General features: G+C 44.0%; 1 protein-coding gene across 5 annotated transcripts in view; it reads left to right on the top strand.

The window, feature by feature from the left end:
• The window catches only part of ASTN2 (astrotactin 2), a 1014740-nt gene that overhangs the window by 696470 nt on the left and 300502 nt on the right, over window positions 1-17768 (top strand). For all 5 annotated transcript variants that reach the window (XM_030817705.1, XM_030817704.1, XM_030817702.1 and 2 more), the window contains 3 exons: window positions 3434-3558; window positions 7828-7932; window positions 10956-11135. In XM_030817705.1, coding sequence (XP_030673565.1) covers window positions 3434-3558; window positions 7828-7932; window positions 10956-11135 — 410 coding nt within the window. The remainder of the gene's footprint in view (window positions 1-3433; window positions 3559-7827; window positions 7933-10955; window positions 11136-17768) is intronic.

The following is a 17768-nucleotide window of genomic DNA, read 5'->3' as shown; positions in this document are numbered from 1 at the left end:
TCTACTTCCTTGCATTGTCCCGTTGGGGTCAGATTTCCGTGCAGAGCTAAGAGTGACTTGACAGGAAGGCAGAAGGATTGGAAGAGAGGGACATGCGGATAGAGAAGGTGGCATTACCTTCCCTCCTCTGCAATTGTAAGAACATTTCTAGAGATTTGAAATGGAGACCCTTGGGTGGTAAAGTGAAAAATGATAGATTTGCCTTCAGATTTCATTTCCCAAATGCATCCAGTACGTAAGTCCATGGAAAATCCATTTCCTTGTCGGTTAAACGGGGAATATATGCCTATCTTGTGGCATTTGCATGAGGCTTGAAGAGGTCACATAGAGAACAGAGCCTGGGGCATGTGGTGAATAGCTAACTCTCCCCTCTCTTGTAGGAGCAGCAAGGTCCTCCTCTTGGCTGCATCCTGTCTGGGCTCAGCAGACACCCAGGCACTATGGCCCTTCCAGCTTTACAGCCTGTGTGTGTCACAGGCAGGTCCTTTAGCACCCTGTACCCAAGCAATGATGAGGAGTGCTAGGATGTCTTTTGAAGACATCTACCATGACCTGTTAGACAAACAAAGACTCTATGCCAGGCATACAATAAATGTTAACCCTTCTATATTCAACTGTCTGAGTGAATGCTTAGGGAAAGGCAAGCTGAGAAATAACACCACAATCTGGTCATTTTTTAGTACATGATAAAGTATAAAATATACTCGACTTAAGCATTTAGTTTGCTTTTAAACCTCATAGAATTCTGGAAAATTTAAATACCGGATTGAATCAACTTTAAAACTTAACTCATGGTTGAAAGCAATATATTACTCGATTTTGATCTGGGGCCAAACCACCTGGGATCTCCCACTTCCCAGCCTTGTGGGCTTTAGGTAGTTACATAACTTCTTCGTGCTTCAGCTTTTCAATGTCTAAATGGGGAATGTAAATGACACCTACTTCACAGAGTTGGGTGAAGAGTAAGTACTGCCAATTGTGTCTGGTGCATAGTAGGTGCTCAATAAAAGGCTATTGTTATTGCAGCCATTCCACTAAGGCCAGCTGAATAGCTGTTATGATCCCCATTTTACAGAACAGAACCTTGAGATTTGGTTGGTTTGCTCCAGGTTACACAGCTAGGATGCAGTGTAGGCAGAACTGGAGCCCAGTCCTCATAGGCTCTTCTCAGCTTCCAAGGCTGAGCTACCTCCTCACCCTTAGCCTCTCCTGCCCAGAGTGAAAACAAGTGCTGGAGATCTCCTAGGGAAGAGACCTTGTGCAGCAGCACCCAGCACATGCAGAATTCCTGATAGCAGCCCCCACTGATTGTTCTGCATGGCCATTTTTGTGTTTTCCCCACTAGGCTGGGAAGATCCAGAGGACAAGGGGAAACATCAATCTGTCTCTGTGTTCTTAGCACCACCCAGCACAGAATTCCACCCAAGTATGTGTTCAGTGCATGCTGGTTGACTGACTAGAGCATGGACTACCCCTCCATCCTGCTACATCTTTCAGGGAAAAATCTATCACCGGAGGCCACTTCACAAGGGAGGCATGAGGACATTTAGTCCTGGCTAGGGTTACATGCTATGTGGTGGTACTTCCATCTACCAGAAGTCTGTGTTTTTAAATTCATATTGCTGTTCCACACTCCCAGATTTGCAGACAAAGACTGACCATCTAGGTAGAACCCATTATCACAGGCACACACAGACATAACCAAGGATGACTCCACAGACAACCATGGCCCACCCACACACAGCAGCATGCTTAAATGGCAAGTGTGGGCCTTAAAACTCACCATCATGCACATGCATGCCTGGGAAGACAGTCTTAGGCCCAGCCAGACCTGGGTTCGTATCCCAGCTCCGCCACCTGTTAACACCAAATCTCATGCTACTTATCTGCAACTTAAAGATAATAATATCTATCTTTTGGGATTGCTGTGAAGATTAAGTGATAAAATGTATGTAAAGTATGTAGCTAGATCCTAGCAAATTATAAAGATTCAATGAATAATACAGATGACAAAGACAATAATGATAATGATGGTAATGCTTGTGGTATTGAAGATGGTGATAATGTCACATCCTCTGAACTCAGAAATGAAGAAAGTGTTCATTAAATGGATGAATTGATGATGAGCTTCAAAGGTGCCTGGAGTGGGGTGCAGAGACGTTGAGCAGACAGGAAGGTGACCCAAGCCACTCAACACTTTTACAGCTGCTTTTGAACTGTCTGAGATACAGGCTTCAAAGGCATTGCTTTGGCATCACATATTTTTGTTTTCGTGCTTCTGATTTTCATTTCGAGGTTGACCATTCCATGTGTCAAAATGAAGTAATAAACATCCTCCTCCCTTTGTTCTTCTCCTCCCCCTTCTCTTCTCTCCTCCTCCTCTCCAGACTATAATTCATGTCTTTAATGCTGGGAATTTCTGAATGTAAAGGGACCTCAGAAGTCATATTTAATATGGAAAAGCCCTCGATACCATCCATGTCAATCGGCTGTCAAGTTTTCTACTTGCACACCCTCAGTAACAGGAAGCTCACCACCTCTCTTGGCAGGCTGTTAATTTTTAGGCAGGTCCATTGTCTAGTAGAATGAAACCTGCCTCCCTCTGCTGCACTGTTACTACCATCCTCTCAGAACTTTGTTCACAGTTCAGTTCTCTGGGGCCATTCAGAGGTCTGTCTTCTGTCCCCTGAGACTGGCCTGCAGGAAAGGGTTAGAGGAAACTAAAGAAGTTAGAGCAAGGGAAAGAGCACTAACCTGGAGTCAGAAGACATGGGTTTGAGTCTAACCTATCAGGTTGTGATTCAGCAAGTCATTCCCTTTCTCTAGGCCTCAGTTTCCCCATCTGTAAAAGGAAAAATTTGAGCTAAAAAAAAAAAAAAGTCTCTTAGGGCCCTTCCATTTTAACAAACATCTATTTTTCCAAGGTTTGTTTTTTTTTTCTTTTTTTTTTTTTTCCAGCCTAGTCTTGCCCCCTTTTTCTTCAAACGCTACACACTATTCTCAGTTGTCACATCCTGGTTCAACATTGCCACTGCTTATGCCAGGGGACATTTAGCAGCCACATATACGGTTTATAGAGCATCAGAGAGTATCTTAAATAATTGGTAGGTTTTTCCCATTAAGTACTTACAACAGCCCTTAGATCTGAGTCTCACTTTATAGACAAGGAAGCTGAGGTTCTGAGAGGAACAGTAGCATGCTTGAGATCATACAGCCAAGTAAGCAGTGGGGCTAAATTTGAACCCCAGCCTACCTGATTCAGGAACCTGTAGTTAGCACCATGTTCTCAGAGCTGGGATTCAGGAAACCAGAGGCATCACAGCAAAGCCAACCCACCATGAGTCTTTATTCTGACTACAGCATCCCGCCTCCTTGCCCTGCAGTCCCAGCCTCCACTTCCTCGATTTGGCAGTCTCTCTGCTCCTCTTCACAGGGAGAACAACTTCATCAAGGACTTTCCCCAGCTGGCCGATGGGCTGTTGGTGATCCCGCTGCCGGTGGAGGAGCAGTGCCGGGGGGTCCTCTCCGAGCCCCTTCCGGACCTCCAACTGCTCACTGGTAAGACACATGTGCCAGACCCTTCCCAGGTTCCCTGACCACACACCTAGTCTCCACACCTAGTGCCTATCAGTCTTCAGCAGATCCCAGATGGGCTCTGTCAAGCCTCCTCCTTCATGAGGAAGGGGATGGGAAGGAACTTAGCCTTTCTTGGGCTCCTGCTATTGGCTGTGCAGAACCAGGGACTTCCCTGAGACCCCACACTTGGGACTGCAGTCATCTTTGAGAGGAGGTTCCTCTGTGAGAACAGGAACAATTTTTCTCAGTGAGAGTTTTGCCTCTGTGAATGAGCCTCAAAACACTTTTCATTCTCATTGACAATTTTCTGGTATTTTTCCACTTTTAGTATTTTGTTTTCTTGGTTCATTTTAAGTCATTCTAAAGTAAAAGAAGTGGACTCTCCAACCAGGAGCCCCTCCTACTTGAAAGCACTCGAGTTACACAGCTCGTTTTTGTACGTGGGCACTGTGCCATCTGTGGGGTGGGTATTATTTTTACCATTTGATAGATTAGGAAGCTATACTTAGAGAGGTAGAAGGGACCAGTCCAAAGTCACACAGCATATCTGCCAGGCTAAAACCTGGTTGCTGTAGCACCAAGTCTTTTGCCCTTTCCACTCCCCTTTGCCGCTCCCCTACCCCTGCAACCACTTCTCTCCCCACTGGGAAGTTGCCTTTTGCAAGCTTTCCTGAGACTCCACATTTTCTGTCCAACCCCAGGATGCTCTTTCCTCTTTTTCTGCTCCCAGTTCCTCTCCTACCCTTTTCTTAAGAAATTTCCTAAGATGTGAGGTTCCCGACTATGCCTTTGTGATACTGTGGTTGTGTGCCTTATCCACTGCCCAGGGAGAGTAGTCACGGGGGAATTGTCATGGGGAAGGATAATAGAGCTCTCTCACTGAGAGGGGAATTGTTCCCCAGGGAAGACCCCACAATCTCACAGACCTAGGTTTAAATCTCTGTCTGACCTCCCCATCACTTGCAAGCTCTGGGAAACCTCAAGAGTCATCTAACCCCCGTGAGCCTTTCCCGTAAAACAGCATAGATGGAGGAGAGAACCCACATGTGCTTAAGGGGTCCTGGGGGCCAGGCATTTTTTATGTGTTAAACCATGTAACCTTGCAAGGCCATTATTGTCCCCTTTAAACTTGTTAGCAAGGTCATGAACTCCTCCAAGGCCATGTGGCTAGTCTATAGTCATGTGAAGATTTAAACAAAGTCGGTCTTGACTCCAAAGCTGATGGCATATCCACTATCTTACATCACCCCGACCTGTGCTATTTCAAAGAGGGACCCAGATGTAGATCAAATGAAATGATGGATGTAAAAGACACCTTGTAAAATGTTACAAAAAATTTCTATGCTTTCCTTAATTTTCATTTTTTTAAGATCATAAAATTTCAGAGCTGACATGGACTGTAAAAGGTGTCTAGTCTAATCTTCCTTACTAATGAGGAACCAAGTCTATAATATCCTTCCTGAGTGGTTATCCCTCTTTGGATACCCCCAGTGATTGGGAGTTTACTACCTCCTAAAGCAGACATGTCCACAGTCTGTGAGGAGGTGCTGTGCTTTAATGGAAAGACCCCTGAACCTGTCATTGATCCTGGTATGTCCTTGGACAGTTTCCCTCTCCGAGCCTCAGTTTCTTCCTCTAAAATATAGGGTATGGGCCGGGCACAGTGGCTCATGCCTGTAATCCCCACACTTCGGGAGTCCGAGGCAGGTCGATCACCTGAGGTCAGGAGTTTGAGCAGCCTGGCCAACGTGATGAAACCCTGCCTCTACTAAAGATACAAAAAATTAGCCAGGGGTGGTTGTGGGCGCCAGCAATCCCAACTACTCAGGAGGCCGAGGCAGGAGAATCGCTTGAACCCAGGAGGCGGAGGTTGCAGTGAGCCGAGATCTTGGCACTGCACTCCAGCATGGGCAAAAAGAGCGAAACTCTGTCTCAAAAACGAAAGAAAACCAAACACAATAACAAAAAAATAGGTATGATAATTTTTTTTAGGATTCTAATGAGAAATAAAGATCATGTATATAAAATGCTTGGCACACTGTGGGTATCCATTAGTGGTTCAAATTGTTATGATTCTTTGTTTTGACTCAAGGATCTTTGGAGATTTCCTAATAAAGGGAACTGTTGCATTTCAAAAGATTTATTATTATTATTATTATTATTATTACCAGGAAATATTCCTCCCTCCACCACATAGCTTCATTCCAACCATAATCCCTAGATGGGGAGCTGGGATGGGGAGGGCAAGGTGAGAGTAAGCAACAGAGTAACCCAGGGATGAGCTTATGGTTAGGAACAGAGTGAGAGTTAGGCAGCCAGTGGATAGGCATTTATTGAGAGGCTACTATAAGCCAGGCTCTCTTCTAGACTCTGTAGAAGGGGAGGAATATAGACCATGACCTTGACCTCAAAAAGCTGACATCCATTCCAGTGGAGAAGCTTTTATTTCAGGCTTGAATCTAGGAATGAGCACGGATGGAAGGAAGTGAGGGATGGAATGAGAAGATGGTTTTATAAATTACTTGATAATCAGAAGGAGTTTTTAAATTTGTTTTGTTTTTATGTTTGGACATCATGCCACCAAGTGAAAGAGCTGCCTCTCAACAGCCTGCATCATCCTGCCTCCCTCTGTTGGAGATAGGCCTTGGCTGCCAATGCCCCCAGCAAGTCTGCTTTGAACATGAATGAGCAGTAATGGAAGGAGCAGAGACTGCCTTGTCCCTGGTGTCTGAATCTTCTTGTGCAGACATTTTCTCTGCCTTTAGTCAAAAACACAGCCCTCCCCTTCCTCCCTCCACACAATCTCCTTTTCTCCCTAGCCTCTGCAAAGGAAGGACAGGAGAGGCAGAGCAGATAAACAAAGAGGACGTATTTATAACAAACAACCTCACTCCAGTGGACATATCTTTGGGGATCATGAATATTTTACTTTAAAATGAAAGCCTCTAAAAAACTATTTTATTCCTGAAAAGGCTAAGGAGGATAAGGAGGAAAAAAAAAAGTTGACAGTAATGGACAACTTTAATACTGCAGTAATGTCCAGGAAGAAATCATTTGTTCCAATGAGATTCTCATTTTAATCTTGATATCAAATATCTCTTTAAGTGCCTACTCACCAGGGGACAAGAGAAAAGGATAGAAAATGCGCCTGCCATTTGCAGAGGCACAAGAAAGCATGGATACATAAAAACAGTAACAGTAACTGCTGATGTGACTAGCATCTTTTTAATGTATTTTTGTTCAGCTTATAAAAAAGAGAGTTTGCAAAGCTTAGGGTAGAAAATTTAGAAAATAGAGGTGAATATAAATCAGAAAACAAGAATTTTTCATGTACCACCTTCCAAAGTTAATCATTTGCTAACACTTTGTTGTGTCTTTTCTGTTTTTATTTCTTGTTTACACCGGTGTTTCCTGAAATTTATTCTATAAAACATGAATTCCAAGGGAACTTTCATACAAAAGGGGTTTTATGGTCAAAAAAGTTTGCACACTACTTTCATGCATATCAGTATAATCAAGATGCTGAGAAATTATACAGTTAAACTTTGTTTTGCCTGTGCTTCTCAGTCTTACTTGAAATAGAAAGAGTTTATTTCTGTATACATATATTTTACATAATACTTATGAACATCCATGTTTCCATGTTAAGAAATGATAGTCTACATAAGGGTCAGCAAACATAAAGGGAAAGTTAATAAATGCATTAGGCTTTGCAGGTGGTTTGTATTGCAACTGCTCAATTCTGCTGTCATAGTGTGAAAGCAGCTATAGAAAATACATAACAAATAGGCTGTAGTTTACTTACATGTGGTCTACATGCACAACATTCCTAGGTTACCAGAGGGCTCCCACTTCTAGTACCTTACTTGAGCCTCACAACATGCCTATGAAATAAGAGTATTGGAGATAGCTACAGTGTCAGATGTGGAAACTGAAGCACTGAGATGTCTAGTGCCTGGTGGCAAGTTGCAAATGGGGTTAGGTAAGACATAGATCTGACCTGAGGTTGCTCTTGCTTGTAGGGTAAAGAGGACTTGCAAGCTATAGAGCAGAGAGAAAAATGAGGGGTAGGGCTGAGATTAGAGACCAGGAAGAGGCCTAGAGGGTGGGGTTCATAAAATTGTCAATCCCAATGAAAGCTTGTACTTCAAAGAGGTGTCTGTTACCCAGAGCCAAGAGCTGCAGGGTGAGTGTTGTGGTGTGAAGTGTCTTAATTCTGGGCTCACGTGACCATCTTATTTTCTCTCCCAGGAGATATCAGGTATGATGAGGCCATGGGTTACCCCATGGTGCAGCAGTGGCGGGTCCGGAGCAACCTCTACCGTGTGAAGCTCAGCACCATCACACTCTCAGCAGGTGAGGACCACTGCCTGGGCAGCCAGGGGACTTGGAATAATTTAGCACTTGTTGCCAAGGACCTAGCATGTGCCAGGGCATATGAGAGCACTGGGGATGCTGAGGAAATGAGGATGCATCCTCTCTGCCATCAAGGAGTCCTAGGGAGGGTGGGTGGACAGGAGTCTGACAGACAGTAGGGTCGATGCAATAATGGGGAAGCGGTAGCACAGAAGATGGAGCTAATCATTCTGGGGGAGCTAGAGAGGCTTCCTGGAGGAAAAGGTATCTGAGTAGGGTGTGGAAGTATGAATAGGAAAGTGGGGATAAACAGTATCTAAGCCATATTTATGTTTTTGAAGTATTTCCAGCTTGTGAATTATAAATTCTCCTCAGACACCAATTTCTCTTTCTCTCCTGGCGAATTTATTTTCCTGTCCATCTCCGATACAAAAATCTTATATAACCCCCACACCCCCATCCCTTTACATGCACCACCCACATTATATCCACATGAACTTTAAGTTCCAACAGATGGTAACAATTTATAGTGCCCAAAATGGTGCACGTTCTCTCATGCCACTGTGACTTTGCCCATACTGTTCCCTCTGCCTGGACCTCTTTGTCTTGGGAACATATACTATATTACTCTGTGATGCCTCCCCCATTCTCCATTCCCCTCAAAACAACTCACGGAATTCTCGGTGCTTGAATGTCTATATCAAGACACTAACAAGTGCTTGATTTATATTGGAATCTTGTCTATGACCTGAGAACTGTGGGCGGGTCTTGGGTCTTATTTATTCCAGTATCTCCAAAACTAACAAAGATCAGCACATTGTTGGTGCTCATGTATGATGGAGGAATTTTTAAAAAGAAATGAAAACTGAAAAATAAGGAATGAATGAAGGAATCTAGAAAGATGAGGCCTGGCCTAGGATATTCTACTCTAGCTCTTACTAATAACACTTTCACTGGTTTATTGTCTGAGTGTCCTCTAATTATCTGTGAGTCCTTTTGTTCTCTTTTCTTTGTTCATCAGCAAAATGGAGCTCTTATAGCCTGGGAATTGGAGGATTTCACCCTCTGGGAAGTAGAAATAGTAATTATTGCTGACATCTGTTAAGCATTTTATAATATTTCATTTCTTATGACAGAACAGTACTGTGAGGAAGGCATTATTTATCCCATTTTTCTTCAGATAAGTATACTGAGGGTTAGGGAGGTTAAATAACTTGCCCAAGGTCACATAGCTAGTAAGTGGCAGAGCAGGGAATGAATGAATCAAGGATTTGACTGCAGTTTTGTCTGCCTGGATAAGCGCCTCAGGGCATCTCTGTGGTATTGTTTTTTATTACTTAACAGAAACCGTCTCATTATTAACACTACTGTATTAATTACCCAGTTGCATTACTTAACAGGTTGATGGAGAGGGGTTGTTCTCATCAAACACCCATTCTTTGAGCCCTATTTTTGTTTTCTGCCCCCCACACCCCACACTGCATTTGTGAATAAGACTATGATGTTCCTATTAGAAGTACAAAGGTGCATCTGCTTTAATTAATCAATAATGATGCTCCTGGAAAACCCTTTTGTCAATCAAATGTTGGCAAATTGGAGCTCACTTTTAATGTTGGAGAGAAGCTTGTTCTTTTGCATTTTACTTTGATGTGGCACAATGTTGGTTGTTCTTGTAATAATTGTGGTTGGTGTGTTTGCTGTGTCCCAGGAACTGGGCCATGGACCCAGTTGGGGTGGGTGTGCAGGGAGGATGCATGTGCAGATATAGAGACAAATAAGGTAGAGCTTCTGACTTAAAGGTGGTGCATGTTGAAAGTGCAGACAGTAGGCACTCCTGTCCATGATGATGTGAATGGCTTCTTGGAGAAGAGGTGACTTCCAGGGGCTTTGAAGCATAGGTGTGACTTAGGAAGGACAAAGGGAGGCCATTTCAGGTGTGTGTGTGTGTGTGTGTGTGTGTTGAGGGTAGTGAGAGTGCAAGGAAAGATAGAATGATGGAAATTCCAGGTCACATGCAGGATAAATAATAAAACTAATTTGGCTGGAGCTAAAACTTAGTATGGGTGACTCATGAGAGATGAGCTTGGAACCTTGAATTTCTAAAGAAGGTCACTAGGCTTTGTCCAGTAGCAGGGAGGAGCTCAGGAATGCCCCTGGAAGAATAGCTTGGTCATGTGCCTGTTTGAGGAAGGAGAGAAAGAGGAAGCAGTTTTTACTGAGTGACTGCTGTGCAGGCCCCATGCTAAGTGCTGAGGACTTAGCCTAGGACTAAGAAATAGAGCAGCAAGAAGGCTCTGTGGGAATCTAGGGAGAGAGAACACACCACTGTTAAAGAAAGGGAACAGTAGAGATATAAAGAAAAGCAATGCTGCAGGAAGCTAAACCAGGAATCAGACTCATGGACTCAGAATATATGCTAACTCTGGGCAAATGGAGCCTTAGGATTCCAGCCATGGGCAGTTCAAGCCCTGGTTTGTTTGGTACAGTGGAAAATGCATGCAGTTTGCAGTGAGAACATAAGTGGGTTTGAGTCCAGCTTCTTTCTCTAGCTGGAAGTTCAAGATAACTCAATTTTAGTCTCTCAGCTTTGACTTGCTCATTACACAATGGGGGTTGTTGTTGTCAAGTTATATATGATTGTGGCTAAGGTTAAGTTACATAAAGAGGGTGAAACATCTAACAGTTTTCCCAGTACATATTGGTTGCTCAGTGAGTAGATATCAGCTTTGACTTCCTGATTTATCTTTTTTAAGTTCCCATGGTCTAGGTTGCTGAGTTTAGGCCTTCTTCTCCTGCAGATTCCCTCTTGGTCACCGTGTCTGATGTGCCCCTCAGAGAGGGCATTCTTTGCTATTTAAGTGAGGGAGTTATGTGTATATTTGAACTAGTGCAGCCACCAAGCTGCCACTGTGCTGAGGGGTAAGGCACCAAATCCAGGTTGGGAAGAACCCCTGCCACTGTATAATTTGCTAGCCACCAGCCTCCCACATCTGACCACCTCCACATGCTCCTCTCTTGTCCAGGCTTCACTAATGTTCTCAAGATCCTGACCAAGGAGAGCAGTCGGGAGGAGCTGCTATCTTTCATCCAGCACTATGGCTCCCACTATATTGCAGAGGCCCTTTATGGCTCAGAGCTCACCTGCATCATCCACTTTCCCAGCAAGAAGGTCCAGCAGCAGCTATGGCTCCAGTATCAGAAAGGTAAGCCCAAAGTACCTACTGGAGGAGGTGGCCAGGAAGGGTATAGGGGCAAGGTGTCTGGGGAGACAACTGAGCTGCCTTGGATCTAAATCCTGGCTCTGCCACATCTAAGCTGTGTGACCTTGGGCAAGTCCCTGCCTCTCTCTGAACTTCAGTTTCACCATGGGCAGAGTGAGGGATCGTACAATGATTTTGCAGGATTCTCTCAAGTCAGGCATTTTCTGAGGCCTCAAGTTAATGTTCTAGACTCCAGAACCCTTGCCTTCTCCTACAGGTACTTTGCTTCCCACATCCTCTCTTTGAAACAACTGCCAGGGATCAGGTTGGGGGTCGGCAAGTGGTGTCTTCTTGACCCTTTCTTCTCTCCAGGCTTCTTGGGAGAACCCAAGAAGAGCTCCTTTCCTCTGGAAAAAACAATCACCTCGTGACCAAGTGGACGCTTTCCATTCTGTCCTGTAGTGAGGCTTTTATCCTCAGGAAGGGCCAGTGGATTTCATTTCCCTCTGACTCTCAGCTATTATCAGAATTGGAATTCCTCAGAGCAGTTGCAGGAGACCAGTCTCTGCCCACTCACCTTGGGAAGGTTATTCCTTTTACACCTCAGTTTTCCCTTCCTGTGAAATGGGTACATAAGTAGCTATTCTTGTCTCCTTCTCACATTAAAGATAAGTGGTTTATGTAACAGCATTTTGAGAAAGTTAGAAATATTGCACATGTGTATACATGTGTTTTAATAGGTCAGTATATTCATACTCCCATTTTACACATGAGAAAATGAGTCTCAGATATGCCACATCAAGTGCTCATAGACACACAGCTAATAAGTAGCAGGGTCAGGATTGGAACCCAAGGCTGGCTGGCTGCAAAAGCCCATGTTCTTTCCCTCTTTCAACTATACTGAAATGCTTCTTGATATAGTTAATACTATTATTATCAACTATTTGTAAAAGAAAGTCTCTCAATTGATGGAAAGGGTGAAGAGCAATGTTAAAAACATGCTTGCATCTTTTCATAGCTAGGCCACCCTATCTCCGAGAACGAAAGCAATCATAACAAAAAAAACACAAAATGTGGGAGCCAGGAGGTATCTGAAAGATCTCATTGAGCATAGCACTTCAGTTTTGCAATCGAGGAAACTAAGTCTATAGGGGAGAAGGGAGCTTTCACACAGCTCTGCTTGGCAGGGCCAAGACCAAGTGGGGTGCTCTACACCCCCTGTCTAGTGCTTTTTATGCAGACGCACATTCCCGACTGGATAAAACCCTAGTCCACTTGCCTTCCCAATCTCTAGATCCCTTCCCTTTTGTCCCTGGGGGCTTTGCATCTCCAGTCATGCTGTCACCCCTTTCTGGTTCCTGTGTGCAACTGTGTGGGGCATGGGGTGGTTTATGGGCACAGTGGATATAATTGAGTTGTCTGGGAATAGCTCTGTTTTATGGCTATGACAATGACAGTCTTTAAGGAAGTGCATTACATCAATAGAAGTCTCATTGTGCTACCCTACAAATAATGTGACACATCATTAAGCAGGGCAATAAGCTTCAGGACTTTAAAGTAATACAATTAGGTTATGTTTATAAAAACCTTCACTCACTGTGGCTACATAACTAATTTGCTTCATACCACGTTTGGGGCCTGGGACACTACTCTGATTCTAAATCCCGCCCCTTCTCCATCCTTAGCTGTCTTCAGACTTTAGACTTGACTTTCTCATCCCAGAAAATCCCATTTCTTGTATGGTGGATCATGGAATCTGTTACAAATAAGATGGGAGAAGGGGAAGAAAGAGTGCTGAAACAACAGCTGGGGGGGGGGGTCCCCCGCAAGACCTGGACTGGCCGCAAACTTGCAGGGTAAACTTGGTGTTTTCCTTCCTGGGCTTCTAGTCTGCAAGGCACTTTTCTTGCTTCCATTGTCCATACTTGCTCCCAAGAAGAGGACAGGGGATGCGGTCAACTTAACCATTCTGGGTGTGTTTCTTCCCCTCCATCTTCACCTGCTGTGACCACCTAGATGGTAGATCAAATACTCTGGTTTTATTTTTTATATTTGGGAGTGATGCTAAGGAATGGAGAGATGAGAAGCTGGGGATTTGCATCTGTAGAGTTGAAAGAAGCCTTTGGACTTAAAGATAGCTAGTATCCCCTTTTCTCTCCGGCCATGAGTTATGTGTCACTGCCATCTGCTAAACGTTGGAAACCAGGCCAGGATGAATCTGGGCTTGGAGGCTGATAACTCGGTGGGCAGAACTTGTGAGAGAAGGAGAGATAGTGCAGTGCTGAAGTGGGATGGAGGGTATTTCATGTTTTTACTCCTCTTTCTACACACCTGGCAAGTAACCTCAGGTAAAGGAACTTCTAAGTCTCAGTTTCCTCTGTGTTAAATGAGGGATAGTAATTCTCTCGCATGGCTTTTGGGAGAATAAAATGAGATGATGTAGGTAAAATGTCTGGTACATAGTAGGTACATAGAAAACAGTAGCTTGAAATAAAGTAAAAATTATGGGCATCAGCTGAGGATTCTAGTGCCAGCTCCATACCTTGCTAATGTGTGAGCTCAACCCTCATTTTTATCTGTGAATTACAGATGTCACTAGATAAAGACAATCCCTGTAAGTGTCGTTTTAACTCTTAGTGAAGGGAGGAGTGGAGGGGCCAAACTTGGTAGAGTAGGTTGGGGAAAATAGACCAAATAGGGCACGGATAACAACCATGAGCATTTGTACAGCCCTCTACAGTTTCCAGATGGCCTTCCTGTGATCTTCCCATCTACCCCAGAAAGCAAAGGAGGCAAGGGTACTCACTTCTCCCTTTACAGAAGGGAAACCTTAACTTAGAGAGGCAAAAGGCCAAGAAGATGGTATTTGAATCCAAACTTGAGCCCAGTTCTTCCTTCGCCCTAGCTCTGGTGTCCTTGGACATTAGAAACAAATGCCCTAGCCTTCCCAGGTTTCATAATGATGGGACCCTGGCCACTTTTATGATCTGGGGAAGCCACTGGAAATTACTAGAAAGCCAAGGGAGATGGGGTGAATGTGCCTGATTAAACTATTTCCCATGAGAAGTTTACTTTACTCTCATTCCCCTAAGTGTTTCTAAAGGTACATTGTGTGGGAAAATAAAGTCATAGTTATCATTCATTAATTCTTTGAACAATTCCCAACTGCTTTTTCTCTGTATTTTTTTTTGTGTGCGTGCCAGATGTTGTGGCACCAAATAAAGAAGATAAAGGCTCTGTTCCTACGTTGTTCGTTACCAGCATGCCTTAGTTTCCCAATATTTCATCATTTTTGTTACAGACTTTTAAAAATCCACTGGTAGACAGCTGGGAAGAGGGAGGAGGCTGACATTTCCAGGCTGGGTGGGATACCCAGTCACTATCATATTATGCTCTCTAGCTTTCATGTGCCAATTCTGATCGACTAGGGAATGGCTTGTCTAGAACACTGTGTGTAAGTTATTGGGATCATTCAGAAAGGGAACTATGATCAGTTGGTAATGTCTATTCTAGACACAGAAAGGAAGTATGGTGGTCTAGCTCCTCTGTATTTTATTCCCTGTAATAGGGCAAAAGTAAACGCTAGAATAACAGACCCCACAAAGCAAAGGAGGCAAGGGTACTCACTTCTCCCTTTACAGAAGGGAAACCTTAACTTACAGAGGCAAAGGGCCACCGTTCATTACTGAAGAAGATGGTATTTGAATACAAACTTGAGCCCAGTTCTTCCTTTGCCTATATCCTAGTTTTTGATATTGATTCCAGAGGGGGCACTGGGCATGCCAATAACCACTGGTAAGATCTCCAGGCAGGAAGGCAGAGTTTTATATCACCAGGTGGGAATTCTGGGCTTTCCAGTAGTCTGCAGGGGACTGGAACACCGAACAGGTCAATGAGGTAGAATCTAACGCACGAAGAACTGGGCCTTAGGAAACAACTAGAGTAGCCAAAGTCATCCCCGGAAGCTCTAGGTTCCAGGCATGATTAGTATGGAAGCTGTTTAGACTGTCAGGTTTCTTCAGCCATCACCTCTGCTCCCATGCCATTCCCCCAAGCAGTGTGTGAACTTCTGAGTCTCTTGCTGTAGCATAATACTTTCACTACATGTTTCTGTGCTCTTGATATCCCTGTATTTTTAAGAAACTACCTTCTTCCCACTGGGGCTCCATTTCACCCTTTGACTTGATATTCACACATTCTCCCTAGCTGTGATCATGATACATGAGCTTTATATCATGATGAGGGTTCACTGTATAAAGTCACCCTTCCTGTGGCTAGCTTGGATAAAAACTTTCTCATTTGGAGATAAAGCACAGGTTTTACAATCAGATGGACCTCAATTCAAATCCCAGCTCTACCTCTTCCCAGATGTGTGATCTTGAGCAAAGTGATTCATTCTTTAAGATCAGTTTTCCCATATGCAAAATGCAAAGTCATTGTGTAGATTGAATAAGAAAATAGAGCAATGGATGGACCCATCCAGCTCTGAGTTGAGGGCCTAATTATCTTGATCCAACACATGCCCTCCACCCAAGGCTGCCACATCCACTTTGATTACTGTGTTCCCAGGTGTGTATGTTTGTGTGTATGTATGTGCGTGAAGGCACACACGTGTGTGAGCAGGGGTGGGGCTTGCTAATTTGCTCTCATCCCTTGTCATCGTTGTGATCCAGGAGCAAGGGCAGAGGTAGATTGTCCTGGGATTGGGAGGGGCCTCAGTGAGTTTAGCTACAGGCTTGGAGCCAGTGAAGGAAAGCAGCTGTGGAACTGGACTGGGGAGATACCAACAGGAATCTGTAATTTTTATCATCGCCTGTCATTCTCTACTTAGGGAGGATAGTGATAGATGCAGGAATTAGCAATATTATAAGTTTTCTGAATTTTTAATTGCTTCTTTTTTATAGAGAAACTGACTATGGAAGGTGACAGATGTGTGTATGTGAAAGAATTGTTCATTCTGTGTGTGCGTGTGAGAGAGAGGGAGAGACAGAGAGCTAGAGCAAGAGAGAGAGGAAAAGAAAGGCAGAGAGAGAGACAGAAAAGGAGGGAGGGGAGGAGGAGACAGAAAAACAAAGAGAGATAGACAAAGGCACAGCAAGATCCACAAAGAGAAATGGAGAGATAAAGAGAGGCTAGAAGTGAAAGAATGCTATGCAATTAACATGCCTTTTCCAAATGTACTGCCTAGGTGATCCCTGTGGAACGACATTCTCTATGTGAAGTTTGCACTGCTCCTGAGTTTAGATTGGGAGAGTCCATGGTATAGAAATGTCCCCACAGATAAATACATGTCGCCACTTTTAAAATGTGTCTTATCTCTATTATCATTTTCCTAGACTGTCCAAGGGACTGCATTTCTGCATTTCCATTTGAATTACAATGCCCTTTTGAATGTCAGCTGAAACATTCCTAGACTACTTTTTAAAGGAGTTTTTGGCTGTTTAAAGGCATCTCAGGGGTTGCGGGTGGAGGAGGAGGAGGGAATGATTATTCAACTGTCGCCTCTTCTTTTGAGGACAGGTGTGGTCAAGGGGCTGATGAGAGCTGGATAATTCTCCAGAGCCTTCAGTTTCCTGAGGGAACTTGCTTTTAAGATGGCAACAAAATATGAACGGAGTTGTTCTTAGGGTCTGAGACCTGCAGGGTCTTGGTTTACTTCCTCAGTGATGCAATATCCTGAGGACAGTTTTCAGGTTCCATCTTGCTTGACCTTTCAGTAGCCTTTGACAAAGTTGTCTGCTTCCTGTGTGAGGCCCTTTTGGTGTTTGTTTCAGTGATACCAGATCTTGATGGTTTTCTACCTCCCCTCTGGACTGTTGCATCTCTGTCTCCTCTGCAGGTTCATCCTCTTCTGCAACATTAGTAAGTGAGGTTTCACATGAGCCTGTCTTATGGGCCCCTCTTTCTAGACTGTTTCTATGGTCATGTTCTCTGTTGTAATCCCCACACTGATGAGTCCTACTTTATACCTCCAACCTCAAGCTTTCCTCTGATATTTGCTATCATTCTAGTTCTCTTGCCTGCCCAGACTCCACTCCACACAACCTAATACTTTTCTAGTGTTCTAGTGAGAACCACCATTACCTGTTTAGAAGCAGAACCAGAAACCTAGGAATCCTTCTCAACACCCTCTCTCAAGATTTGAGAGCACTGACTTCAAACTGCCTGACCCCAGGGCAGTCACCTCTGAATCTTAACTCCTTAATTTTATCCTAGGTGAAAAATCTCAGCCTGGCTGCATTTGTCTATGGTGGTGGGAGTTGGCTAACTATCCCTTTCCTCTCCCTTTGTACCTTAGTTTCTGAGAAGGTCTTCTGCTGATTTCCCCCACCCATTTCCAAACCATTCCCAGTTCTATCAATTTTCATTCTCAAATAACTCTTAAATTTGCCCACTTTTTTCTACCTCACTGTTGCCACCCTATTCCAAGTCCCCATCATAGCTTGTCTGGACTCCAGCTTTGTTCTCCTGCCTGGTCGGCCTGCATCTACCCTGCCTTCCTGAATCCTAACCACACGGCAGCCCTGAGGATGTGTATTAGCCAGGATAACAAAACCAGAGAAACAGAACCAACAGGATGGATATGTAGCGAGAGACTTATAGGTAGATATATATGTACAGATACAGGTATAGATA

Source organism: Nomascus leucogenys, chromosome 8 (assembly GCF_006542625.1).
Source record: "Nomascus leucogenys isolate Asia chromosome 8, Asia_NLE_v1, whole genome shotgun sequence".
NCBI lineage: Eukaryota > Metazoa > Chordata > Mammalia > Primates > Hylobatidae > Nomascus > Nomascus leucogenys.
Note: the sequence above shows the minus strand (reverse complement) of the source record. Positions and strands in the feature narration are given on the sequence as shown.